The following is a 22,516-nucleotide window of genomic DNA, read 5'->3' as shown; positions in this document are numbered from 1 at the left end:
CACTTTTCTTCATACATTAATAGCTCCTTTGTATTATCTTTTATTCTTTAGTTTAATGGCCATGTTTAACCTTTGCACATTTTTCTATTGGACTATTTGTCTTCTTTATTGACTTTTGAGTGCCTTTTATAAAATAAGAACATCAACCTTTATACTGTCATACACGTTACAAATATCGTTTCCTATATTTGTCATTTGCCATTTAATTTTGCTTATGGTAGTTTTGATATATATGAGTATAATATCAAATTTGATATTTTATATAAAAATTTGATATTTATTACTTTCATATTACTTCTGTGGAGTTAATAATCTTTCTCCTATACTTTGACTTTATTGGAATGCCTAGAAAGACCTCCTCCATGTCAGCATTATATAATATTCACCTGTATTTTGTTTTTGGTACTTTTATAGTGTTTTCCTTCTTCCTTCCCTCACCTTCTTGCTATTTAATCTTTAATCCATCTGAAACTTACTTTGATATTTGGCTTAGGTAGAAATCTAACCTAAATTTCTCCCAAACAATTGAATAATTGTCTCAGCACAATTAATGAATAATTCATCTTTTACTGATTGGAACCAACCATTTTTATCATGTCTTAAATACTTATCTCTATGTGAATCTCTTTCTGGGGGCTTTTTATCTTGTTCCATTGATCTATACTGTGTTTTCATGTGCTATTAGGACATAGTTTTACTTTTTTTGGCTCTATGGTATATTTTAAATCTGACATTGTAAGTCACCTCTCATCTCTTTAGGCTATAATTCCTGTTTAGTCTTCCAGATGTATTTTAGAGTCATTTTGTCAAGTAGAAGAAAAACTCTTATATGATTTTTACTGGAATTGCATTAAACTGAAAAATTAATTAGGAGAAAACTGACACTTCAACCCTTGAACCTAACTGTCCACAAACATGACATGCCTCCTCATTTATGCCTACTTTGATGTAGTAATTTACGGTGTTTTGTCATTTTGTTTGTTTTGTTTTGTTTTGTCATTTTTAATACTGGAATTGCACACTTCTTACCTGGTTTATTACTAGTTATTTAATATTTTTGTTGATATTGTAAAGGAAATCCTTTAGCCATTAAGTTTTCTTACTGGTTGCCGCTGATATAAAGAAACATTATTAATTCATGCTAACTGGGCATTTAAATTGATTCTCCTGTTAGTTTTTCCTAGTTTCCATGTTAGAGATTAAGGGTTTTTAGGAAATCATTTATATCACTTGACATAAGAACTTTTTTCTTTCCAACGGGTGTGCCTCTGAATTCTTTTTCTTTCTTATTTCATTTTTTAATAGTGTGGTGTGAATCTTTACCCACTCCATTTTTTTTCTGTAATGAAAATGTTCCTAGTTTTCATCATTTGTGTGATATTAAAGGACGATTTGAGCTTCAAGGAAGTATTTTTTCTGGTGCTAGTTTAGTAAGCATTCTTAACAGTAGCAGATACTGGATTTTATCAAATGCCTTCCTGCATTTTGTGAATTGTTCATACGTTTTTTTTCCTTTGAACTATTGATGTGATGGAATGATATTCATAGATTGCTTTATATTGAACTACCCTTACAATTCTTGGAATACAACTCTATGTGGTCATGGTGTGTTATCCTTATAATATTCTGGTAGATTCTATTTGCCAGGAGTCTATGGAGAATTTTCATAGCAATGTTAATAAGTTGATCATTTTATTTTGGCTCTGTTTGTCAGTCTCTGTTGTCAAGAATTTGCTAGCTGAGTGAAATGAATGAGGAGAATTTCATATTTCTTATACTCCTGCACAATTTTTATGTATGAGAATTATCTAGGATATTGTTGAACATTTGGTGGTGACAGGGGGCACCTTGTCCATAAAACCTTCTGAGCCAAGCATGTTTATTAGTACCCCCTTCTTCCCCAGCACACACAATTTTACCAATCTCTCACAGGAGGAATCTTTGAGTATGCAGATGGCCCCAATGCCCAGGTTATGAACGCCGAGGAGCATGCCTTTCGATTTTCTGCGAACATCATCAACAGGAACAGGACTCTGCTGCCCAACACAACCTTGACCTATGACATCCAAAGGATTCACTTCCATGACAGCTTCGAGGCCACCAAGAAGGGTGAGTGCAACCAGGAAGCCTTTCCTCCTAGCGCGAGCAGTGGGCACGGCTGTGTTCGCTGTCCAGGGTCCTGAAAAGGGGCCCGCGCTCTGGCGAGCTTGAGGCTTAGAGCCTTTTCTTCCCGGTTTTGGGAACTGCCTCAGTTCCCGTTCAGCTTAGGCTGTGGGATCCCACAGAAGGGATGGGCTGTCTGTCAGGCCTTCCCAGGCCGTGAGGGAATGAGGCGCCATGGGAGGGGGCCTGAGATGCGGCTGGGGAAGTAGCAATATGGAGTCCAGCCCAGGTCTCCAACATTTATGAACCAAAGCTAGCATTTTCAAACTTATTTTTTCTTTCATTGAACTTCTACCCAGAATATTGATATGTTAAAAATATGTAAAATAGATCATGTATAAGTTCAAATATGTAGCATATACTTGCCATAAAAAGACATACTAAAAACAACGAAGCGGTTTCAATGACTACAATAATTTGACCCCGGAGGCTGTGGATGACACTTGAAGTCTGACATTGGCCTCAGCATTCAATGTGTTTCCATATTTTTGTTTAGGCTTCAAAATAACAAGAAAATCATAATTCATAAAAAAATGTTGTAGTAAATCCAATCAGTTTTCCCCACACCTGAATTTAAAAAAAATACTTGACTACATCCTTCCTCATTACTGACACATTTATAATAAACTTCCATGACTGCACAGAGAGGACTGGAGAACTTTATTCCAAGATCCTCACAAAACAACAAGCTAGCTTGTCAATACCTGGATGAGCTAGCAGTTTCCACATGGCATATAGCACATTTGAATATACAAACATGCTCTTTTTGAGAAATATAGTTCATACACATATTTAATTGAAATTTAACCTAAAAGACTTAGACAACACTCAAAATAACTCTCATAGACCTGTAGAGTTCCATGGAACTCCATTTAAAAATTTCAGGTCTAAGGAATCTCATATCCAGGAAAATCCAAGTTATCATCTTATTATATTCTATCATAGCCTCTTGTTTTTCTTCTTTAAGGCCCTTATCACAGTGTGTAGTTAAATAATTATGTACATTTAATGTCTTTCCCCTTCTTTCCAACACCATTGAAAGGAAGGCTCTCTCCCTATTGTGAACTGATATAGCCCTGGCACCTAAAAGACCAGCATACAGTAAATGCTCACAGAAATCATCTTTGAATGACTCAATGAATGAATTGTGTGAGAAGTGGGCATGGGAGCCCAAGCATCATTGCCCAGGACCCCTGTCAGCTGAGCTTAGGGACAGCATCATCCATGCATCCTGGGAAGATTGAGGCCCATCCACAAGACCCCCTTGGTCTTTCTAAGGGGTTCACAGTAGCTAATCAAGGTCTCCTGGGCTCCCAGGTCCAGACCTGGCAAGGTGCTGCCTACCACTGTTATCCAAAGCCCCATTGTGGGTAAGCATCTCAGCAATGAAAGACTATAATTTGGGCTTTGGACCAGACTGCCTGGACTTGCACCCTGTCCACTTAATATTAGTTGTGTGACCTTGGACAAAATATATCAGGGTCTCAGTTTTATCATCTCCAGAATGGACACACCTCTGTGAAGTGCTTAGAATGATGTCTGGCACATATGAAGTCGGACTGTGTTCTTCTTTCATCGGCTGCCTTGCTGTCCACACACTGACCCATCTGGTCAGGGGCCTCTCATCTTTCCCACTGCTGTCCCTGTCCCACCTTGCTTTGTGCGCTCGAGGAGGAGGGTCCCTGACATTGAGTATAGTTGCCACTGATATTTTCTATGTCACTCCCCTGAGTCTCAGACCCAACCTGCAGACAAACTAGAGGAACCCCACCTTGTTAGCCTTGAAGAGTGGTCCTTTGCCCATTACCCCTCTCCCTGCAGTGTCATACTTCCTCCTTGCTGGCATCCTCCTGGCTCTCTCCCCAGCATGCCCTGCAGCCAATAGTGCACAGTCAAATAGCCACCTACCTGCTGGGAGTCCATGCTGCAACCTTTGCCTGGCCTCCTCCAGCTAGAAAATTACTGAACTCAACCAAACTGCTCAGTTAAAAGGTCAAGACACAGAACAAACACCTGGAATCAGAACACAGAGGCCCACATAGGCACAACCACTCCAAAGGGCTAGGCTGAGTCTTCTGTCCATTTTTTCCAAAAATGACTTAAATAATATGATAACTCTCTAGTGGTGCACCTGTGATTCAGCACAAGGACCTTCCCCAGCCAGCAGTGAGCCCCAGATAGAACTTCAGAGCCTTCTGAGACACTTCCTCCAGTAGGAACTTAAAGTCCCACATTGTTCAGAACTGCTAGGTGGTGGGTGAGTAGGCCTGAGACAGAAACATCCAGCTCTGGTAGACCAGCCATAGTCCAAGTGACTAAAGCCACAGCTCTTTGCCACGCGACACCAGGTCACATGACTTGTTTGCTCAAAACCCTGGTTGGTGTCCCACCGTTCTTTCCCCAGAGCATCATCAGAGCCCATGAGGGCCTGTCCAGTTTAGCCCCATGTGACCTTCCAGCCACATCTGTGCCACTTGCTACCTCAATCTCTGGGTTCTAGCCAAACCTGCCACCCTCAGGGTGCCATGCTTCCTCCTACTGTGGGGCTTTTGCACATACTGTTCCCTCTGCTTATAATTCCCTTCACCCCACCTCTGCCCTGCCCTATGTCTAGCTAATTCATCCTTCTTCTGTCAATCTTCTGGTTTTTATGGGAGGTTCCTCAAGCCCCCCAGATGAGGTCAGGTCTCCTTGCTGCCATCTTATAACTGTCCAGGCTTTGCTTTTACAACCACGACCCCTGGATGCACATGAGTGTGTGTGATTATGTGATTATTGTTCAATGCTAGGTCCCTTTGCCTTCTCACTGCTGGAATGTAGGACCATTGTCTAACTGCTGGTGCTATATACTAGGTTTACCTATTCTTGAACTTAACATAAATAGAATACCAGTGTGTACTTTTTTGAGTCTTGCTTCTTTCACCCTACAGTACATCTGTGTGATTCATCTATGTTACTGAATATAATGGCAGTTTATTGTTCTTCATTATTGTGTAGTGTTCCATTATATGAGTATACAACAATTTTTAAAAATCAAATTTACTGTTGGACGTCTTAGTTATTTCCATTTGGGGCCATAGAGTAGTGTGTTGCTGTGAACATTCTTGTAGATGTCTTTTGGCATACAAGTGTTACACACCTAAGAGTAGAAGTGTGAGGTCATAGATGTGCATATGTTCAGCCCAACAGCTTTCCCAAGTGGCTGTATACTTTGTGCTCCCTCCAGCATGGATAAGTGGCCCCACATCTTTACTAACTCTTGGTAAAGTCAGTTTTATCTTTGGTGGTTTATGTGATAGATATCTCATTGTAGTTTTATTTCATATTTCCCTGAGGACCAGAGATATGGAGCATCTTTTCATATGCTAATAAATCACTTGAATCTTCTCTGTCCTGGAGCTCCTTTTCCAGCCCTTCAACCACTTTTAAAAATTAAGTTGCTTTTCATTTTCTTATTGATTTGTAGGAGTCTGTTATATATTCTGGATAAGAGTTCTCTGTGGCTCTATATACTCATGTATCTGTTGCAGATGACCTTTGCCTTTTCACTCTTAGTGAAGAGGAGCAAAGTTCTTACCCTAAAGAGGTAAAATTTATCAATATTTCCCATTATGGCTAATGTCCTTGTATTCTGTTTTGTCTGTCCTAAGGTTATGAAAATATTCTCCTATGTTCTCTTGTAGAAGCTCTATTATTTACCTTTCATAGTTAGCTCTATGATTAATCTCAAATCAACTTTCAGTGTATGGTAGGAGGTAGAGGTTGAGGTTTATTTTTTTCTACACACTGCTGGTAGAAGTGAAAACTGGTTCAACTTCTCAGGAGAACTGTTTGGAAGTATCTACTAAAGCTAAATATATGTCTACAAGGATGTCCCTAGCCATTGATTGGAAATAGCCAGAAGCTGGAAATAAATTAAAGGGCCATCAACAGTAGAATAGATAGATGAGAGTACAACTGTGCAATAGAACCTGAATCAGCAACAAAAAAAGAACAAACTCTTGCTCCATACAACATCATGGATGAACCTTAGACACACTGTTGAGTCAATGAACAGTGGTCACCTCTGGGGGACAGAGTAGTTCACTGTGGATTTTAACTGGAAAGAGGAAGAGAAAATCTTCTTAATATTGGAAATGTTGTATATTTTGATTCAAATAAGAGTTATATGAAGAATGCAGTTTATGTAAAATTTCATAAAAGTATATGCCTAAAATTAATGCATTTTATTGTGTTATAGCTCAATTACAAAAATAATAAGTGGGGCCTCTCCGCTGTCACTCTCCCCTACCGTCCTTCTGACAACCTACCTAAAGCAGACCCGGCTGTGGTTGGAGCCTCCACATCTGACCCTGGAGGGGTCCTACTGGGGGCTCATGCTCCCCATTGGGCATGCTCCATTCTTCAGGGTACCTCATGTTCCTGTGATCTTCGTTTTTTAATTTGGGTCTTTGATTTTTAAAAATGTTTCCCTCCGGGGCAGCACTAGGACTCTTCCAGGAGGGTGCGCTTGGGCCCAATTCTGATTAACGCCCTGATAATTCATTTCCCAAGGCCAAGGTCCCCATCACAGCTGCATCAGCCACCTTGGGCCCCGAGCATGAGGGGATGCAGAGGCACAGAGGCTGGCACCACCTGCCCGCAGCTCTGGTTGAACTGGTCCTTCCCTTCACATAAAGCCCAGGAGGCCTTTCCCCATTAAAAGGGACTCTCGCTTAATTTTTTTATTTTTAAATGTTTTCGGAAAATTGAAAGATGAGTGACTGCCAAGTGGCTCCTGAGCCAGCAACCCGACGAGCGTCTGTATTTTCTTCCGACCCTGACCAGAGTGGGCCTGGAATCGACCCAGTGCTCCCCAGGCTCCTCTGCCTTCGCTTATTCTCTGAGCTGCTCAATTCCTTTTAAGACACAAATTGATTGGGATAATTTTTGCTATAACTACAATTGCTATGGAAAGGGGTGGGGGGGACCGTATTCAGGCTGCGGACTCCTGCAATGACTGTGAACCATTGAGTTACTATAAAATGAACAGAAAATGGATTCGAAATTGAAGCTACAAATAATGTAATTACTGCAGTGTGTACTCAGGGCTGCCAGAACAAGAGCTGGTTGCTGCCCTGGAAACATCTGGAGATAAAGCTGCTGCTGCTCTAACCCCTTCCCTGGTCCCAATGGGGCAGCAGTGCTCCCAGGCTGGAAGGTCCTCAGAGGGTGGAAGGAACAGGAAAGGGGATGTAGAAAGAGGCCAAGAAGAAATAGGTACAGGGCAGGACAGGTGCCTCCTGCTACCCAACAATGAGATCTAATCACTGCCTCTCTGGCAGAATGAAACCCAGTGTGGCCTCTGTCATCGTTACCACCATTGTCACCCTATCACCACAATTACTGTCATCACCATCAACGGTATCACCGCTGCTCTTACCAACATCACCACCACCATCACCACCCCTACTATGATCAACACCATCGCTGCCATGAGAGCAACACCTCCATCATTACCAGTCTCATCAGTGCCAACACCGTCACCACACTCCCACTGTCATCAGCACTGTCACCGTCATGGCACTGACACCTCCGTCATCACCAGCTTGTCGGTGCCCTCGCCCCACTGTCACTGATGCCCTATGCCACCCCTGCTGTCATCGTCACCACCACTGTCCTGGTACCAGTATCTTCATCACCACCAATCTCATCAACACCGGCATCATCACTGCCATCACCATCATCACCAGTGACAGGGTTATCACCTCTTCTGTCACATGAGGACGTACATCTCCATCATCACCACCATTACTGTCACGGTACCGTCATAGTTATCGTCATCAGTCCATCACCACCATCCCACGGTTACAGCACAATGCTAGCATTATCATTGTTACCCCCTCATCGATGGCATTACCATGAACAGCAACCTCACGGAAGGTCTTCGCCAGCACAACTATCACAACTATCCTTACCAATTGATTATCTTTATCATTATCTTCCCAACTAATATCAAACTCAAAGCCACTTCCTTCAAGGTCACTCTTACAATCCTAGGCATCGTGATAATTTGTGTTTGGTCCATTCTCCCCTGTCTCAGTCAGTCAGGATACCCAGACCTTGCGTGTCTGGGTAGGAGGCCATGACCTAAAAGACTGGGCTGGGTGAAGGTGGGGTTGTGGCAGGGGAGCATTTGTCTGCCTGATTAAAGGTACAGATCATAGGGGGAAAATCCAAAAGACAGGTTCTTGGAGGTGGTAGTGGGAGGGAATGAAATACACAAGTCATTCAACCAAGTCATCCATTGGAAGGTCCTCGAGGGAAAAGAAAAAGAACAGAGACAGGAGCAGTGGGATGGAAACCAGGGACATCAGAGGACAGCTGGAAGGTTCAAAACAGAGGTAGGAGGTAGATAATGAGAAACCCATTGATTTTATGAAGTGCCCACAGCCTCAGGCTTGGGCAAGAGAGAGTGAACAGGCCTGGACAGCTGTCAATTACACTGTCCCTGGTACCTCCATGTTGATAACCAGCCTCCATAGCTACAAAGTGACTCCAATGTGGTCCTTCCCTCAGGGAGTACCTGCTCTTGAGGGGACAGAGTGGTCAAAGAGACATCCAACACACCCAGCGAGTGGAACCATGTGAGCAGGCAGTGGGAGTGTGGGTCAGGGTGTGGCCTTGTTGGGGCAAGGGCCCTGAAAAGGAGGCCTGTCCCTAAACTGGGCAATTGACCAACAAACCATTTTTGAAGCATTTATTATCACTGAGGTTTATCTCACACAGAATGCTGCCCAAGGTGTATTTTCTCTAGGATGACAATAGCAAGGACAAAACAGTGCTTTCCTGACTGGCCTCCAGTCCCACAACCATAGGAACACCAGGAAGCCACCATGTGCTCATCTATGTGTCCTCTCCTGCATTTGTCATTGGCCACCAGGAATCCTGATCACCCAGGAGATGCCCCCTGCCCTGGCGCTGCTGCTGCCCACACATGGCTGTCCTGTTCCACATACCAGGTGGTTCCAGCAGACTCCTAACAACATCCAGACTGCCCCCCAACCCCCAGAGTGCTATATTTCTCACCTAGGCCATGAGTGACATTCTCTGGGATTCTTGAGGGAAGTACAAATTTTAGGAGAAATAACTACTATATCTCCTATTCCCAGGAGTCATTGAGGAAAGAGAGGGTAGATGTCAGCAGAGTGGAAAATTACCCTGAAGACCACACATTCTGATTGACTCAAAACTACTCTGCATCTCTGGATCCATTAGTACCACCCTTAGCCCAGGCAAGAGGGCCCCTTCCAGGGTCAATGGGACCAAGTATACTTGCCCACTAGGAGTCCGTGCCCTGCTTCTAAATAGGCTCTAGTCTCTGCTCCAAATATCCAGACCCCTGAGTTTCCCACGCTGTTGTCCCTGAGCCCACCTCCAGACCTGCATGAGCCTCTGCCCCTGCTGGCCTCTGGAGGGGGGACCCTGCTGCCATGGGCACACTCCTGGGATTTATCTATAGTGACCAAGGGCGGCGGTTTGCAGAGGCGTGACAGAGCTCAAATATAAGGAGTGGGATGTCCATATGGAAGTGCAAAGGCCCCTCATGCTTCAGGATGGAGCCATCAGTAAAAGAAAAGGGGGCAAAGCAGGTGCTGGTGACACCTCTCCCCACAGCACTGGGTATTAGATGACTCTATTCTCACCTGACTTCCCAGGTTGTTATGAAGGTTTATTTGTCAAGACAGGAGGAAAAGGCATGTGTTATGTAACAGTTTGTTAGCTTGACTTATGACATTTAAGTATTTTGCCTCATGTTAGCTTGACTTACAACATTTAAATATTTAGCCACATAAGACCTATGAAGTGGGCTTCCATTTATACTCTGCTCTGGGTCCTGAAAATTTCTGGGGTGGGCCTGAGCCCAGTAGGTCATTCCCAGAGGCCCTTGAGGCAGCCAGGACATGTCTGAATCTGCTGTGTATCCATGCTTAGGTGTTCTGTCCTGGCTTCTCCTACATGCATTATATATTCATATGTGTGCCTACAGTGTCATTCCCACAGCCACAGTCTGATGAGTTTGCTGGTGCTTTATTGATGGATCAGTTAGTTCCCTTCTGGTTGCCAGTGACAGAAAACCAAATCTTAACTAGTTTAAGCAAACAGAGAATATAACCAAGGTCCATGGTTCCACTTGATCAGGGGCTCATATTTCATTCTCTTTTGGCTCTGCTCACCTCCACACTGACTCCATTCGCAGACGAGCACTTTCTTTTGTGAGCACAAAGTGGCTATTGCACCTTTCAGATCTTACCTCCTCCCAGGTCCAGTTATAGAGGGAAGGTGCCACCTTCTAGTGTGAGGCCTCATGGAATCTTACTGGCTCTGACTGGTCACAGCCATCCTCTAAACCAATGGCTGTGGCCTGAAGGAGCTGAGCCATGAGGCTGGGGTCCAAGCCACTTGCCCTAGGTGTTATGGGTTGGGATTGAGAAAGGCAGTGGAGTCCAAAAGAAAATTAGAGGTAAAATGTAGGAGTTGGATTTTAGGGAACAGTTGGGTTTAAGAGTCAGCATCCAGTAGATGTTTCACTCCTGTTTGTTTCTCAATCTCTGCCCAGACCAGGTACAGAGCTGCTGGTGCTAATCTCAATGATGGTAGCATCAAAAATAATCATTTCTATTTCATGAGTGCTGTGCTCAGGGTCTTATATGCATTATCTCTACCAACCTTCCTATGATCTCATGAGGCAGGGGCTATTACAACTCTAGGTTCCAGGTGAGGACACTGAGATTCAGAGGTGGTCAGGTGTCCACCCTCAGAAGGATCCCATTGATTTTTTTCCCATGCTTTTATGGGATCACCAGACTCACTGCCCCCACGTGCCCATAGCCCACAGCCGCCTGAGGATGCCAGCACTGACCCCTGTACCGTCCTTCCCCTCCCTCTGCTGCAGCCTGTGACCAGCTGGCACTGGGTGTGGTGGCGATCTTCGGGCCGTCACAGGGCTCCTGCACCAATGCTGTCCAGTCCATCTGCAATGCCCTGGAGGTGCCCCACATCCAGCTGCGCTGGAAGCACCACCCTCTGGACAACAAGGACACCTTCTACGTGAACCTCTACCCGGATTACGCCTCTCTCAGCCACGCCATCCTAGACCTGGTCCAGTACCTCAAGTGGCGGTCAGCCACCGTGGTGTATGACGACAGTACAGGTGGGTAGCCAGGGGGCAAGGGGAGCAGAGCCCAGGATTGGACTCTTGTCTGCCTGCCCAACTCAGTTGCCCCTTGGAGGTGCACACTCACACCCAAGCTTCATCAAGTCACACTGACACTTTCCCCTATATTCACCACAGCCCTGTGTACATCAGCCACACATGCCTCCCTCAGCCACAGTCCCCTTCACACCTGCCTCACTGTCCCCACACTCCCACTCCACCCGGAAGCATGCTCACATCTGCACTCAGCGCCCCCACTCCCGAGCACCTGCACCCACACCTGCATGCCACGCCCACACCTGTCCCACTCTCACACGCACACATTTCTGTCTGCTGCAAAAACATCCGTCCAGCTCCACGAGGCTTTGGGCTCGAACGGCTGGTGTGTGTGTGCCGGCTCTGACTCACAGCTGGGAACACAGCTATTTCCTCTCCTCCTCTTTCTTTCCAAAGACTTGAGTCCCAAGACAGCACTTTGCCCAGCCTCTTAAGAGAGTGACCTTGACAAGTCACTTAACCCATCTGGCCCTGCTCTGCCCACATGTCAAGTCAAGAGCTACAGCATCCAGCCTGGAAAGAGCCCTCCAGCTTTCGGCTGCTGTGATTCACTGTCAGCTCTTGATTACCTCCTAATGGACAGTGCGAATAGTAGGAAGAGAATCCCTCAGCAAAGGCAGTCAGAAAGTTGTTTATTTAACTCAGGATTCCGTAAGCATCTGTTGAGTTCCTGCTACACCCAGAGAAAAAGATCCTGGAGGGCAGGGCCCCCCACCCCTGCTCAATGTCCACAGCGTTAGGTTTCTGCCGTTGAGAAGCACTCCTGCTCAGCTCTGAGCGCCAGCGATTCTGCAGCCCTGTAGATTTATCTGTCCTAACATGCCACCGTGAATGATTGTCTCTTTGAACCTGTTTCTGCTTCCAGACCATGAGCCTTCTGTGCCTCCAGGGTTAAACACAGGGCCTGGTACAATGTAAATGTTTTGAAATGTTTGTTGAACTAAATTGAATTGAATCGAATTGAAAATCAAGTTAAAGTAAACTAAAATTAAATATTGCAGAAAAGAGTGTATTGGGCACTGGTAAGGAAGAAGAAACAAGGATGGGGTTATTCAGACTTCTTTTGAGAAGTTTATCATATTGCAGGGGAGTGAGTGCCCACCCAGAGGTCACTGGTCATTCCAGGCCGTCAGAGCTAAATGCCAAGTGACATGGACATCCAGTCAGAGTCAAGGGCACTTGGGGAGAGGGAGCACTGTGACCTAGGCTAGTCTAGGCTGACTTACCCCAGGAGGGGAGTCATGAGCTGGGCCTGAAAGATGGTGGGACAAGGAGAGGAGTCATGAGGGCATTTCGGGAGGAGGGAACGGTGGGAGCAAAAATGAGGAGGTGGGAGTCTACTCAGAAATCTTACCAATAAGACGGCCTGGCTGGGGGAGAGGAGTCAGGTATGGAGGGTAGGGAGAACAGGTCACATAAACACAGGTGTCAGGCTGCAAGGTCTGTGCTGTCTAGCTACAGAGCTCAGACTTTATCTTGTATGCATCCCAGGACCACTGAGTGTTGAACAAAGAAGTAGAATAATGAGAGCCAAGTTTGGGAAGATGGCTGGGACAGCAGTGTACAGGGAGGCCTGGAGGGGGAGCCTGGAGTGACACAACGCAGAGGCGTCATACTGGTCCAGACTGGAACAGAGGAGGCCTGAATTTGGGGAGCCGCTTGGAAGAGAACCTGGGGCCAGAATGGAAGAGAAGAATTGGATGTGAGCAGCATGATGTTGGAAATATGTGGCTGGAGTGTCATGGGCACATAGCAGCCAAAACAGATGCTCACATAAACCACTGCCCAGCAGTAGTGGGGCCTCCAAACTGGGGATGGGGGTGAAGGGTGAGGCTTTGCAGAGGAACAGATGCTGTGGCATGAGGATGGATGCCCTACCAGTGAGACTGGTCAGAGCTGAAGCTAAGGTCTGGAGTTTCCTCTCCCCAAGTGGCTGTAGCTCTGACTGTATGTATGTGTCACTAGATGATTAGCTCTGATGGCCTGGAATGACCAGTGACCTCTGGGTGGGCACTCACTCCCCTACAATATGATAAACTTCTCACAAGAAAATGGGATAACATCTTCATTTCTACACCATTACCAGTCAGTGCTCAACACATTCTTTCTTACAGTATTTAGTTGTAGTTTAATTCAACTTGATTTTCAAATGTGATTCAGTTCAATTCAACAAACACTTAAAAACAGGGGAGTCAATGATGGAGCTGGTTTGATCAAGAAGACACGTGGTCAGGGTTCTAGGTCAGTATCACTGCAGTACTCTTAGCTTTCCCCCTCATAGTCACAATAGAGTTGCTGCAGCTCCAAGCATCACATCGTCACATGATGACACCCCAGGAAGTAGAAAAGAAAGAGGAAGAAGTCAAAGAGATTTTCTTAAGGTGACTCATGCATCTTATCAGCAAGAAAATCTGTCTTAAAACCTTCAGGAAGACAGCCCCAAATATCTCACTGATTCTGTGCCTACTACTCCAAGCACAGTCAAATAGGAATGGGATTGCCACTTATTGACTCTCACCAATCACAAATCATCTCATGGGACTGGCACATTGCCACCCAAACAAAATTGTGGTTCTCTTAGCATGCTAGAAGTGAGTAAGTATATCAGTTATCTATTTCTACAGTAATTCCATGTAATCACCCCAAAAATTTACTGGCTTAAAATACTGAGTTTTTGTTTAACTCATAAGTCTATAAAGCCAATGATTGGCTGAGCTGGGATAGGTGGTTATTCTGGCATCAGCTGGATCAGTCACCTGCCTGGGGGCCTAACTGTTGGTTGATGTAGACTGGCCTTATCCGAGATGACACAGGTAATTGGGCTCTCCTCCACATGTCTCTTCTCCTCCAACAGGTTAGCCCAGGCATGTAGTCACAACAGTGGCAGAGGTGCTGAAGCAAATCCAGTGTGCAATTCCATTTCAAGTGTCTGACTGCATCATCTCTGCTAATATCCCATTGGCCAAAACAGGTCACATGGTTGAGCCTAGTGTCATGGGTGGGGCAGGTCACCTGTCCATGGTTAGAGGGCAAAGTTACAAGGCAAAGGGTATGGATATAGGAAGGGGAGAAAATTTGGGGTCATCACTACAATCTACCACAGGAGGGTTTTAAAACATACTTGGGATCTGATGGAGAGGTATGACCAAGTCATGACACAGAGAGGCCAACGCCATTGAAGGGTGAGTTGTTACTTACAGTTCCCTAGAAGCAGGAGGGAGCACACCAGGTGCTCAGGGCCACATGGAGAAGCACCAGAGCTAGTCAGGAGGCAGGAGCCTTCATTACCATAGAGCCTATAATAATTTATTACTATACTTGGCCTGTATTATAGGTGGAATTTGTTAGACGGGGACCTCATCTATTGGGCAGTAAGCAAAATACAAACTTTGGGCTTTGCAGTTGAAGGGTTTTTGTGTGCCCACAGTAAATAACTTTGACCATTAGTTTGGCCCCTGATTTCAGGATGCCAAATCATCAGTTATGGAATATCAAGAATGATTATTAAAGGAACCAACAGTGTTTGCCTATGTGCTTTGGCCACATGGCCACCTCCCTATCCTAATCTGTATACAAAGGCAAACTTAAATCAGAGTCAAAGGAAGGGGCTCAGAAAAAGCTGAGCCCAAAGATTGTTTCTTGACTTTTGATCCCATTGCTAGCATGTTGCAAAACCTTGGGAGGATCACTTAACCTCCATGGGCCTCAGTTTCTTTATCTGTCACATTGGCACAAAAGTTCTAAAGTTCTATTCTGCACGCCTTCTAGGACAGGGAGATGGTTAAATAGGGTAATGAATGCAGAAGTGCTTTGTAAGTGAAAAGCATGATTCCAACAACCATGATTCACTGCAGATATTTTGAGAAAGATTGATTAGGGAAGCAGCCAGGAAGGAAGGCTCATCTCGGGCAAACAAAGAGCCTAGTCCTCTGCTGGGGTGGGCCAAGACGATCCTCTGCTCTCCTTTGGGAATACATTGATGGGAAGGAGGTCTGACATTTGCTGCTGGAGAATGTGGGTCACTATGTATTACATGAGACAATGCACTTGGCTGACAGCAAGGCTCCAGTGGCCTCTGCTCTAGCATTCAGGCTGTCCCTGTCCTCATGTCCTGGGTTCCCAAAGCCCACCAGCCCACGGATGCTGTGTGTGAGTCTGAGAACTGAGCAAGTGGGAGCAAAGTGTACAGTCAGGGTGCTCACAGAATAACAGGTGTGAGTGGGCAGCGTCACTCAGCCAAACTAAGAATTTCTGGGATGAGTTGGGGAGGAAGGCTGGGTGTGTGCTTGGGGGAGCTTGTGGCCCCTCCCTCCTCTGCTAAGATCAACTGATATCCTCTTACTGCTCCCCATCAAGTCTGATATTAGGAGACACTGGTGCCGCTGTTTGATCCAGACCAGCCCATGCACCTGGATCCGAGACCTTCCAGGGGGCTGAGGGTTCCTGATGTTCACAGCCATGGCAAAGCTTTCTGGGAAGCTCTTTAGGAGGCTTGGATTACAGGGATATATCTCTGTCCTCCCCCAGCAGAGTGGAATGATGGACACCAATCAGATTGCTTTCCTGATGTCCATCTCTCTGGAATGGGAACAAAGGCTGAATAGCCGTGTGTACCAAAAATGGCTTTGGAAGCCCAGACACACTGTTGGAAAGCTTCCTAAGTGGCCTGTCTGCATGGGGTACTGGGGGGTTGGGGAGCTCTGTCCAGATAGGGGATATTGCAATAGTTGATTACAACTTCAATCCAGTGCCAACTAACTTAAGGGAAACAAGCAGGGGAGGGGATTTTGTTGGCTGGCTTTACTGGAAAGCTCAGCAGTAATTTTAACTTCAGGTACAATTTGATCCAGAGGCTCAAATGGGTATCATTGGGACTTACTCGCTCTCTATTTGTTCTGGTTTCGGCCCGGTTGGAGTCTTATGTGGTGACCCCTAGACTTCCTCCCTATTTGGAATTAAATGGAAAAGGGGGTATCTCTTACTGGTTGCTCTAGCAACAATTTCTGGAAGTCATCAGATAGGACCAGCTGGCGTCACAAATCCATCTCTAAGCCCATACCTATGCCTAGAGGATGTGTGTGCCGACTGGCCAGGCTGGGAATAGATCCCTCCTAAGTCACATGAACTAAGCATGGGGAAGGAATTGTCACCCAGAGTAAAATCAGAGTGCTGTTAGTGGGGGTGTGGGGCATCGCTGAGTAGATAGCGCAGCCAGGATGCAGACATGGAGCCCTGGGAATTGGGCAGGGAGCCCAGCAGGTGGGAGGGGTAGCCTGCTTAGGGCCCTGGCTTCATGCTGGCTCGGCCCCTCCCTGCAGTGGGGTGGGGGTACAGAGAGCAGCCAGCAGGCTGGCCCCCAGGCTAAGCAGAGAGGAGTCAGCAAGAATGAGCGTTGAAATAGGGACGGAAATGAACTTAATGAGACCTAAGCAAGCCATTTGTCTCCAGGAAGTGACATTCGGTTTTCCCTGGAAGTTCCCAGATTAAGTGGTTTTGCAAAATGCCAAGGTGGAGGATGGATTTTTCAGTGTGGGGAGAAAGAAACAGCAAGTCAGTCCAATTATGGAAATTTGTGTTGAGCACCAGCTAAGTGCCAGGGCCTTGCTAGAGGCTGTGGGGACACAGCCCTGGACGTTAAGGAGCACATGGCAGGATGAGGAGAGTTAGATGAGGCCAGAGGAGGCTACTGCGGAGGGAGGAGGCCACTGACTTGGGGAGGTGTCTGGGGAGGGAAATCCTTTCTGGACAGAACACTAGGGGTGGGCTTCATGGAGGAGGTGGTTGCATTTAGCCTGGAAGAATGGGTAAGGTTTACTGAGGCAGCCTGGGGCTAGGGGCACAAATACCACCTGGCCTTACCCAGTCTTCAGTTGAGCCTGGAGCTGCTGCTTGTGCCACATCCTGGAAGTGGTCCCCTGCCTCACAATGTTGCAGGTGGTGGGAGGGCTGAAGACAGGGTGGTCTCTGGTTCAGGCTCCACAAGCCTGTGCACCCATTCCAGGTTAGAGAGGCACAGTCGGGTGTAGTGGGTGGGAATTTGCTGTCTCTCTGTACCTATGTTTGAATTTAATGTGTGTACATGTATCTGTGTGTACATGTGCCTTTATCAACACATATACACATGTTTATAGGTACAGGTGTATATTCTGTCTATATCAGCATGCATGTATGTGTAATATGTGTTTGTATGTGCTTGTACGTCTATGCATGCAGGGGTATACATCTGGGTGCACATGTCTGCCTATGTGTGCTGGTGCATGTGTCTGTACACGTGCGGCTGTGTCTGCAGACTGGTGGCCACAGGCATATGTGCAACACACGAGTCTGTGGATGCCTGCAGCTGTGTATACATGTGTACACACATGTGTCTTTTATGTCCTGGGGCCCCTCAGGGCTCATCCGACTGCAAGAGCTCATCATGGCCCCATCGAGATACAACATCCGCCTGAAGATCCGCCAGCTTCCCCTGGACTCTGATGACTCGCGCCCCCTGCTTAAGGAGATGAAGCGAGGCCGGGAATTCCGCATTATCTTCGACTGCAGCCACATCATGGCTGCCCAGATCCTCAAGCAGGTGTGTGAGCCCAGCCAGCTGGAAGGAGGGCTGGGATCTGCCTGCCATTTCCCCATCTCCCCTTTTCTAAACACAGGCATGGTGCCAGCCAAATCTGTCTCACCCTGAGCTCTGCTTCTTCTGGCGGTATGAACTTGGGTGGTCATGGCCTCTGTGGGCCTCAGTTTCACCTGCAGCAAAATGGACACAGTGGCCTTTACATTCCGAGATGGCATGAAGATGGATGAGTTGAGGAATGAGCTGCCACAGCCAGGCCTGGTGCATGGAGGGTGTTGAGTAGATGCTAGTTTCCAGGCCACCTCGCAAGTGGAAGGCAGGGCTGCTCAGAGGGGTCTGAAGCTACAGAGGACAGAACACTTCGGGAAGTACAGAGTGGCCTTGGTGTCTAGGGGACAACCCCAGGAGCGCCTCGCTGCCTCTTCCATGACTAATTCCCTGCAGCCCACAGCCCTTGCTGTTACTCTTCTCTTACTAGGAGGTTCACCGACGTTGCTCACAGCATCTGCTCAGCTCTGCCGCGGCAGTGGGGAGGAGATGGCTCTTAGTCCCAGGTGGGCTTCTGTTTCCTCCTGGACCCAGCCCACCACAGCATTCTGGGTACAAGGGCAGCTTTGCCAGCCACCTAAGACATAAACAGCAAAATTGCCCACAAGCCCCTCTGAGGCTAAAACCAGAAACACTCTGCTTCGAGCCAGTGTTTTGTGTAAAAGGCAGTTATGTGATCCTAGAAAGTTTCCCTGGTGATTGAAGGAGGTGTTCTATGTGACTTTGACACATGATCCCTCAAGATGCAGGTTGTGGCGGGGAGGGAACACAGGGAGTGCAGCAGGGAGGTGCTGAGCAGGAGCAGGAGCATCTTCAAGGTCTGGGGGCATCAGATCCCACCCTCCAGCTGGGTCCTGCAGGGTGCCTAAGCCCTCAGCAGCCTCTTTACTCCCCAGGGGAAGCCCATACCAGGCTCCTTCCTAAGCACTTTAACTCAGTGGTTAAAAGCTCGTTTGAGAGTTTGAATCCTGCCTGTGTCCTTGGGTGTTGTGTACCCAAGAGCAAGTGGCCGTCTGCAGGGAGGGAATAATTCCTACCTCATGCAGTTATGGAGGATTCAGTGAGATGAGTTTAGCCTGGTGCCTGGTGCACAGTCAGCACTGAGTGTGGAACATTGCTAAAGTCACTACCGAGGAGACACCTGCTCCCCAGGAGCCCCTTAACCCTCACTCTCCTGGCTGTCTTGTCTTCCTCCCATGGGTAAGGGAATATTTAATAAAGACCATCACATTCCAGTTCACCAAGGAGTTACTCCATGCTAGGTGCATGCAGCTCCTCATTTACTGACACCCTGGGAGCGGTGGCCTGGGCCCTGGGGGAGCAGGGATGTCTCAGCCCGTACTGGGGAGCAAACTGAGGCTCAAGGGGAAAGTAATGGGCTTGAGGTCATCCACCCATTTCAAGTCTGTCTGACTTGAAAGCTTCTAGAATTAAAAATGAAGATTCTGTGCTCAGCGCAACACTGAACTAAACAAAGGTAAGCATGTGTGCTTACTGAAGACATCTTTGAGCCTTTAACCCGTTTGTGCCAGTTATGAATCTCCAAGAGGGGGAGAGGGTGTGTGGCATTTTTCAAGTGTACTTGGTCCAGTTCATCTTTCCCCCGAGTCCTCTCTGGGCCTAGCATTCTGAAGAACTCTGCAGAAAATGCATTTTGGCTGTTAATATAGATTATAGGTTTCTAATAAGACATAAAATATATGTGATATAGACTTCATGATTGTATGAGATAATTGCACAGCAACCATGTGGCCTGCTTGTGGTCAACCAGGCCCAGGGAATCAGGGATGTCTCGGCCCCTCTTGAGAGGCTCAGACTGTGAACAGACCCTCCCCCTCAGGCCTGGCAGGGCTCGTGGGGGCCCCAGAACACCCCTGTCTGGAGCCAGGCTGGGGAGCTCAGCTGAGGGGAGTCAGGGCCCTGGAGAAGGCAGTCTTGGGCTGCTTCCACCAGTGTTTCTCTAAGTGCAGCAGGCCCAGACCTGCTCAGAGAAAAGGCAGACAACAGAGCCCCACCCGACCCTGCTGAATTTAGATCTTTGGAGAGTAAGGCCCAAGATTCTGCAGGTTAATCTGACCCGGGTGATTTTGCTGCCTGCCCCCTAGTCAGTTCCCCTGGGTGAAGGGGAGGGGGCTTCCCAGGTGTTCCCTGCAGGCTGCTAATGCTCTGCCCTCCCACAGGCCATGGCCATGGGTATGATGACCGAGTACTACCACTTCATCTTCACTACGCTGGTAAGTGCCTCTGGGCCCTGGCACGGGTGGGGTGGGACTTGCTCAGAACAGCCAGCCTGGTGGAGGCGTTGCTGCTGCTAGAGGAGATTCAGGCTCATCTCACTTCCTAAGGCTGTAGGTGTGGCCCCAGGCAAGGGCACAAAGATGTCCTTGTGGTCCACCCACTTTGAGAAGTGACAGCCTGTTGTGATTAAGGGCAGGGACTCTAGAAACTGCCAGTGGGAGCACAAGCCCCTCTGCTTACTGGCCATGAGACGTTGGGAAAGTCATGGAACCTCCCTGCCTCAGTTTCTTCATCTGCAAAATGGGCATGAGAATGGCTTCTCCCTCCTAGGACTGTTGTGATGACTAAGTTAATGAAGGAAAACGCTGAGAGCAGCGCCTGGTTCATGTGAAGAGCTATAGCAGTATTAGCTGTTCCTGTGATGACGACCCCTGGCTCCTGGCCCATGCTTCCCCACGGGTGTCTCAGACCTCACACAGCAGGAATTAGCACTTGGGAGTCCTGCAGCATCTACGCTGAAGTCTGCCCCTAGTTGTCAGCCAGGCCAGCCCACCTGCAGGCTCCAGATGGGTCCTGTCCAAACTCTGAGAACATCTAGGACCATTTAAGTCCATTAGGATAATGAGTTGTAGCTTGAGATCAGCAGGATAAAGAGATGCCTGTGCCAAAGGGGCACCAGCACCCAGCCACCCTGCCTTGGAGCCAGACACCCTCAGGCCTCACTGGAGCCCAGGTCTGGAGTGAGTGGGTGTGCTGTCGACCACCCCGCAGTCTGGGTCAGCCTTGTCCCCACAGCCCTGCAGGCCCCTAACTGTTCCTTCATTCATCCGGTGCCCAGTTAACACTCCTTCCCCAGCGCCTGTGCTTAGCTGTCTCAGGTCAACGGGCACCGAGTCCCCGTCCTCACGGAGCTCCTGTCCCGTCTGGCCTGCGTCTGTGTGTCTAGCTCATACATCAGGCTTGTGCCATCCCAGCCCCAGACAGCTGGCCGTGGGCCACAGTGAAAGGAGATGCCAGGTGGCTGGGGGGCTGGTTGAAAGTGGGGAGTTCAAACGGGGCAGGCTTTAGGAAAGATTCTTGAACTCGGCCTCAGAGGATCAGTAGGAGTTCACCAAGGAGAAAGAGGAAGGGTATTCCACACAGAAGGAAAAGCATAAGCAAAGGCCGAGAGGCAGTCTAGCTCTGTGATGGAGAGCTGCGCTGGCTCATACTGGCTGAGTGCAAGAGCCAGTTGTGTTCATCCCTTCCCAACTCCACCTTCAGTGACATCCTATAGCTAGCCTGAATATTCATACCACAAATGTTGGCAAATGCTACAAATGGAACTAAGTAGGTATGATGCCTCTGGGCCTAAGATCCCTTACTTGACCTCTTTTGGCCACCCAAATAACCCTAGCTCACCAAGGTTTAAGAATGAATCATCAGGCCACAAGAGCAGAGATTGAGGGTGGTTCTAGATCCAGTGACTCTGGACATCACAGGGATTATGATCCCAACCCTCTGCACTGGGACTCAGCCAGCCCCTCAGCTCCCCTCTCTCTACCCATTGCTCCCCCCCTGCTCATGGCCTCTGCTCCTTCCTCACAGTCTCCGTTCCTGGGAAGCCAGGGCATCACAGCTGCCCTGGGCTCATCACATCCCAACTGACCACCCATTCTGCCTCTGCCACCTCTCATCACCTCTTTCTCTGAGTGTGACCCTCCTTCCCCAGGTCATATTGCTGACCAGCCAAGCACAGTCAGTGGTCCTCATCAGGGTGACGTATAGGATTTGGGGACAGTTCATCATCTCAGAATGTCCTGCCCACCATAAAATGTTTAGTATCCTCGTTCCCACTCACTAAATTCCAGGCTTGGGGACAAATAAATAAATAAATGTCATTCCACATTGTCAAATGCCCTTAGGGTGGGAGGTGGGTCATCAGGCAAATTGTAGAAACTGCCCTTGGGACAAGTGACTGCTCCTTGGCAAAGTAGCTGAGGTGTGGCAGCGGGAGCAGGAGACAATGGCTCACAGAGTCCAAGACATGCCCACCAAGCAGAAGGGCATGGGCCACTGGGAGGTTCCTAGAAGTGGCGGGAACAAAATCCATACATTTCATTCACCTTCCCTGAGAACTGCCCCCTCCCCCATCCTGTCCACACAGGGCCTGTGGTTAAGCCCTCTGAAGCCTTGTTCTCAATCCTGGCTCCAAATATTCATTTTAAAGCATCTGTACCAGCTCATGCCCTCATTCCAAGGCC

At 47.6% G+C, this 22,516-nt stretch overlaps 1 protein-coding gene across 3 annotated transcripts in view; it reads left to right on the top strand.

The window, feature by feature from the left end:
* The window catches only part of GRIK3 (glutamate ionotropic receptor kainate type subunit 3), a 213,727-nt gene that overhangs the window by 125,054 nt on the left and 66,157 nt on the right, over positions 1 to 22,516 (top strand). For all 3 annotated transcript variants that reach the window (XM_017666378.3, XM_073233637.1, XM_017666380.3), the window contains exons 2-5: positions 1,933 to 2,109; positions 11,099 to 11,356; positions 17,809 to 17,990; positions 20,216 to 20,269. In XM_017666378.3, coding sequence (XP_017521867.1) covers positions 1,933 to 2,109; positions 11,099 to 11,356; positions 17,809 to 17,990; positions 20,216 to 20,269 — 671 coding nt within the window. The remainder of the gene's footprint in view (positions 1 to 1,932; positions 2,110 to 11,098; positions 11,357 to 17,808; positions 17,991 to 20,215; positions 20,270 to 22,516) is intronic.

Source organism: Manis javanica, chromosome 4 (assembly GCF_040802235.1).
Source record: "Manis javanica isolate MJ-LG chromosome 4, MJ_LKY, whole genome shotgun sequence".
Taxonomy (NCBI): Eukaryota; Metazoa; Chordata; class Mammalia; order Pholidota; family Manidae; genus Manis; species Manis javanica.
The sequence above is the reverse complement of the archived record's forward strand: the minus strand, read 5'-3'. Positions and strand labels throughout refer to the sequence as shown.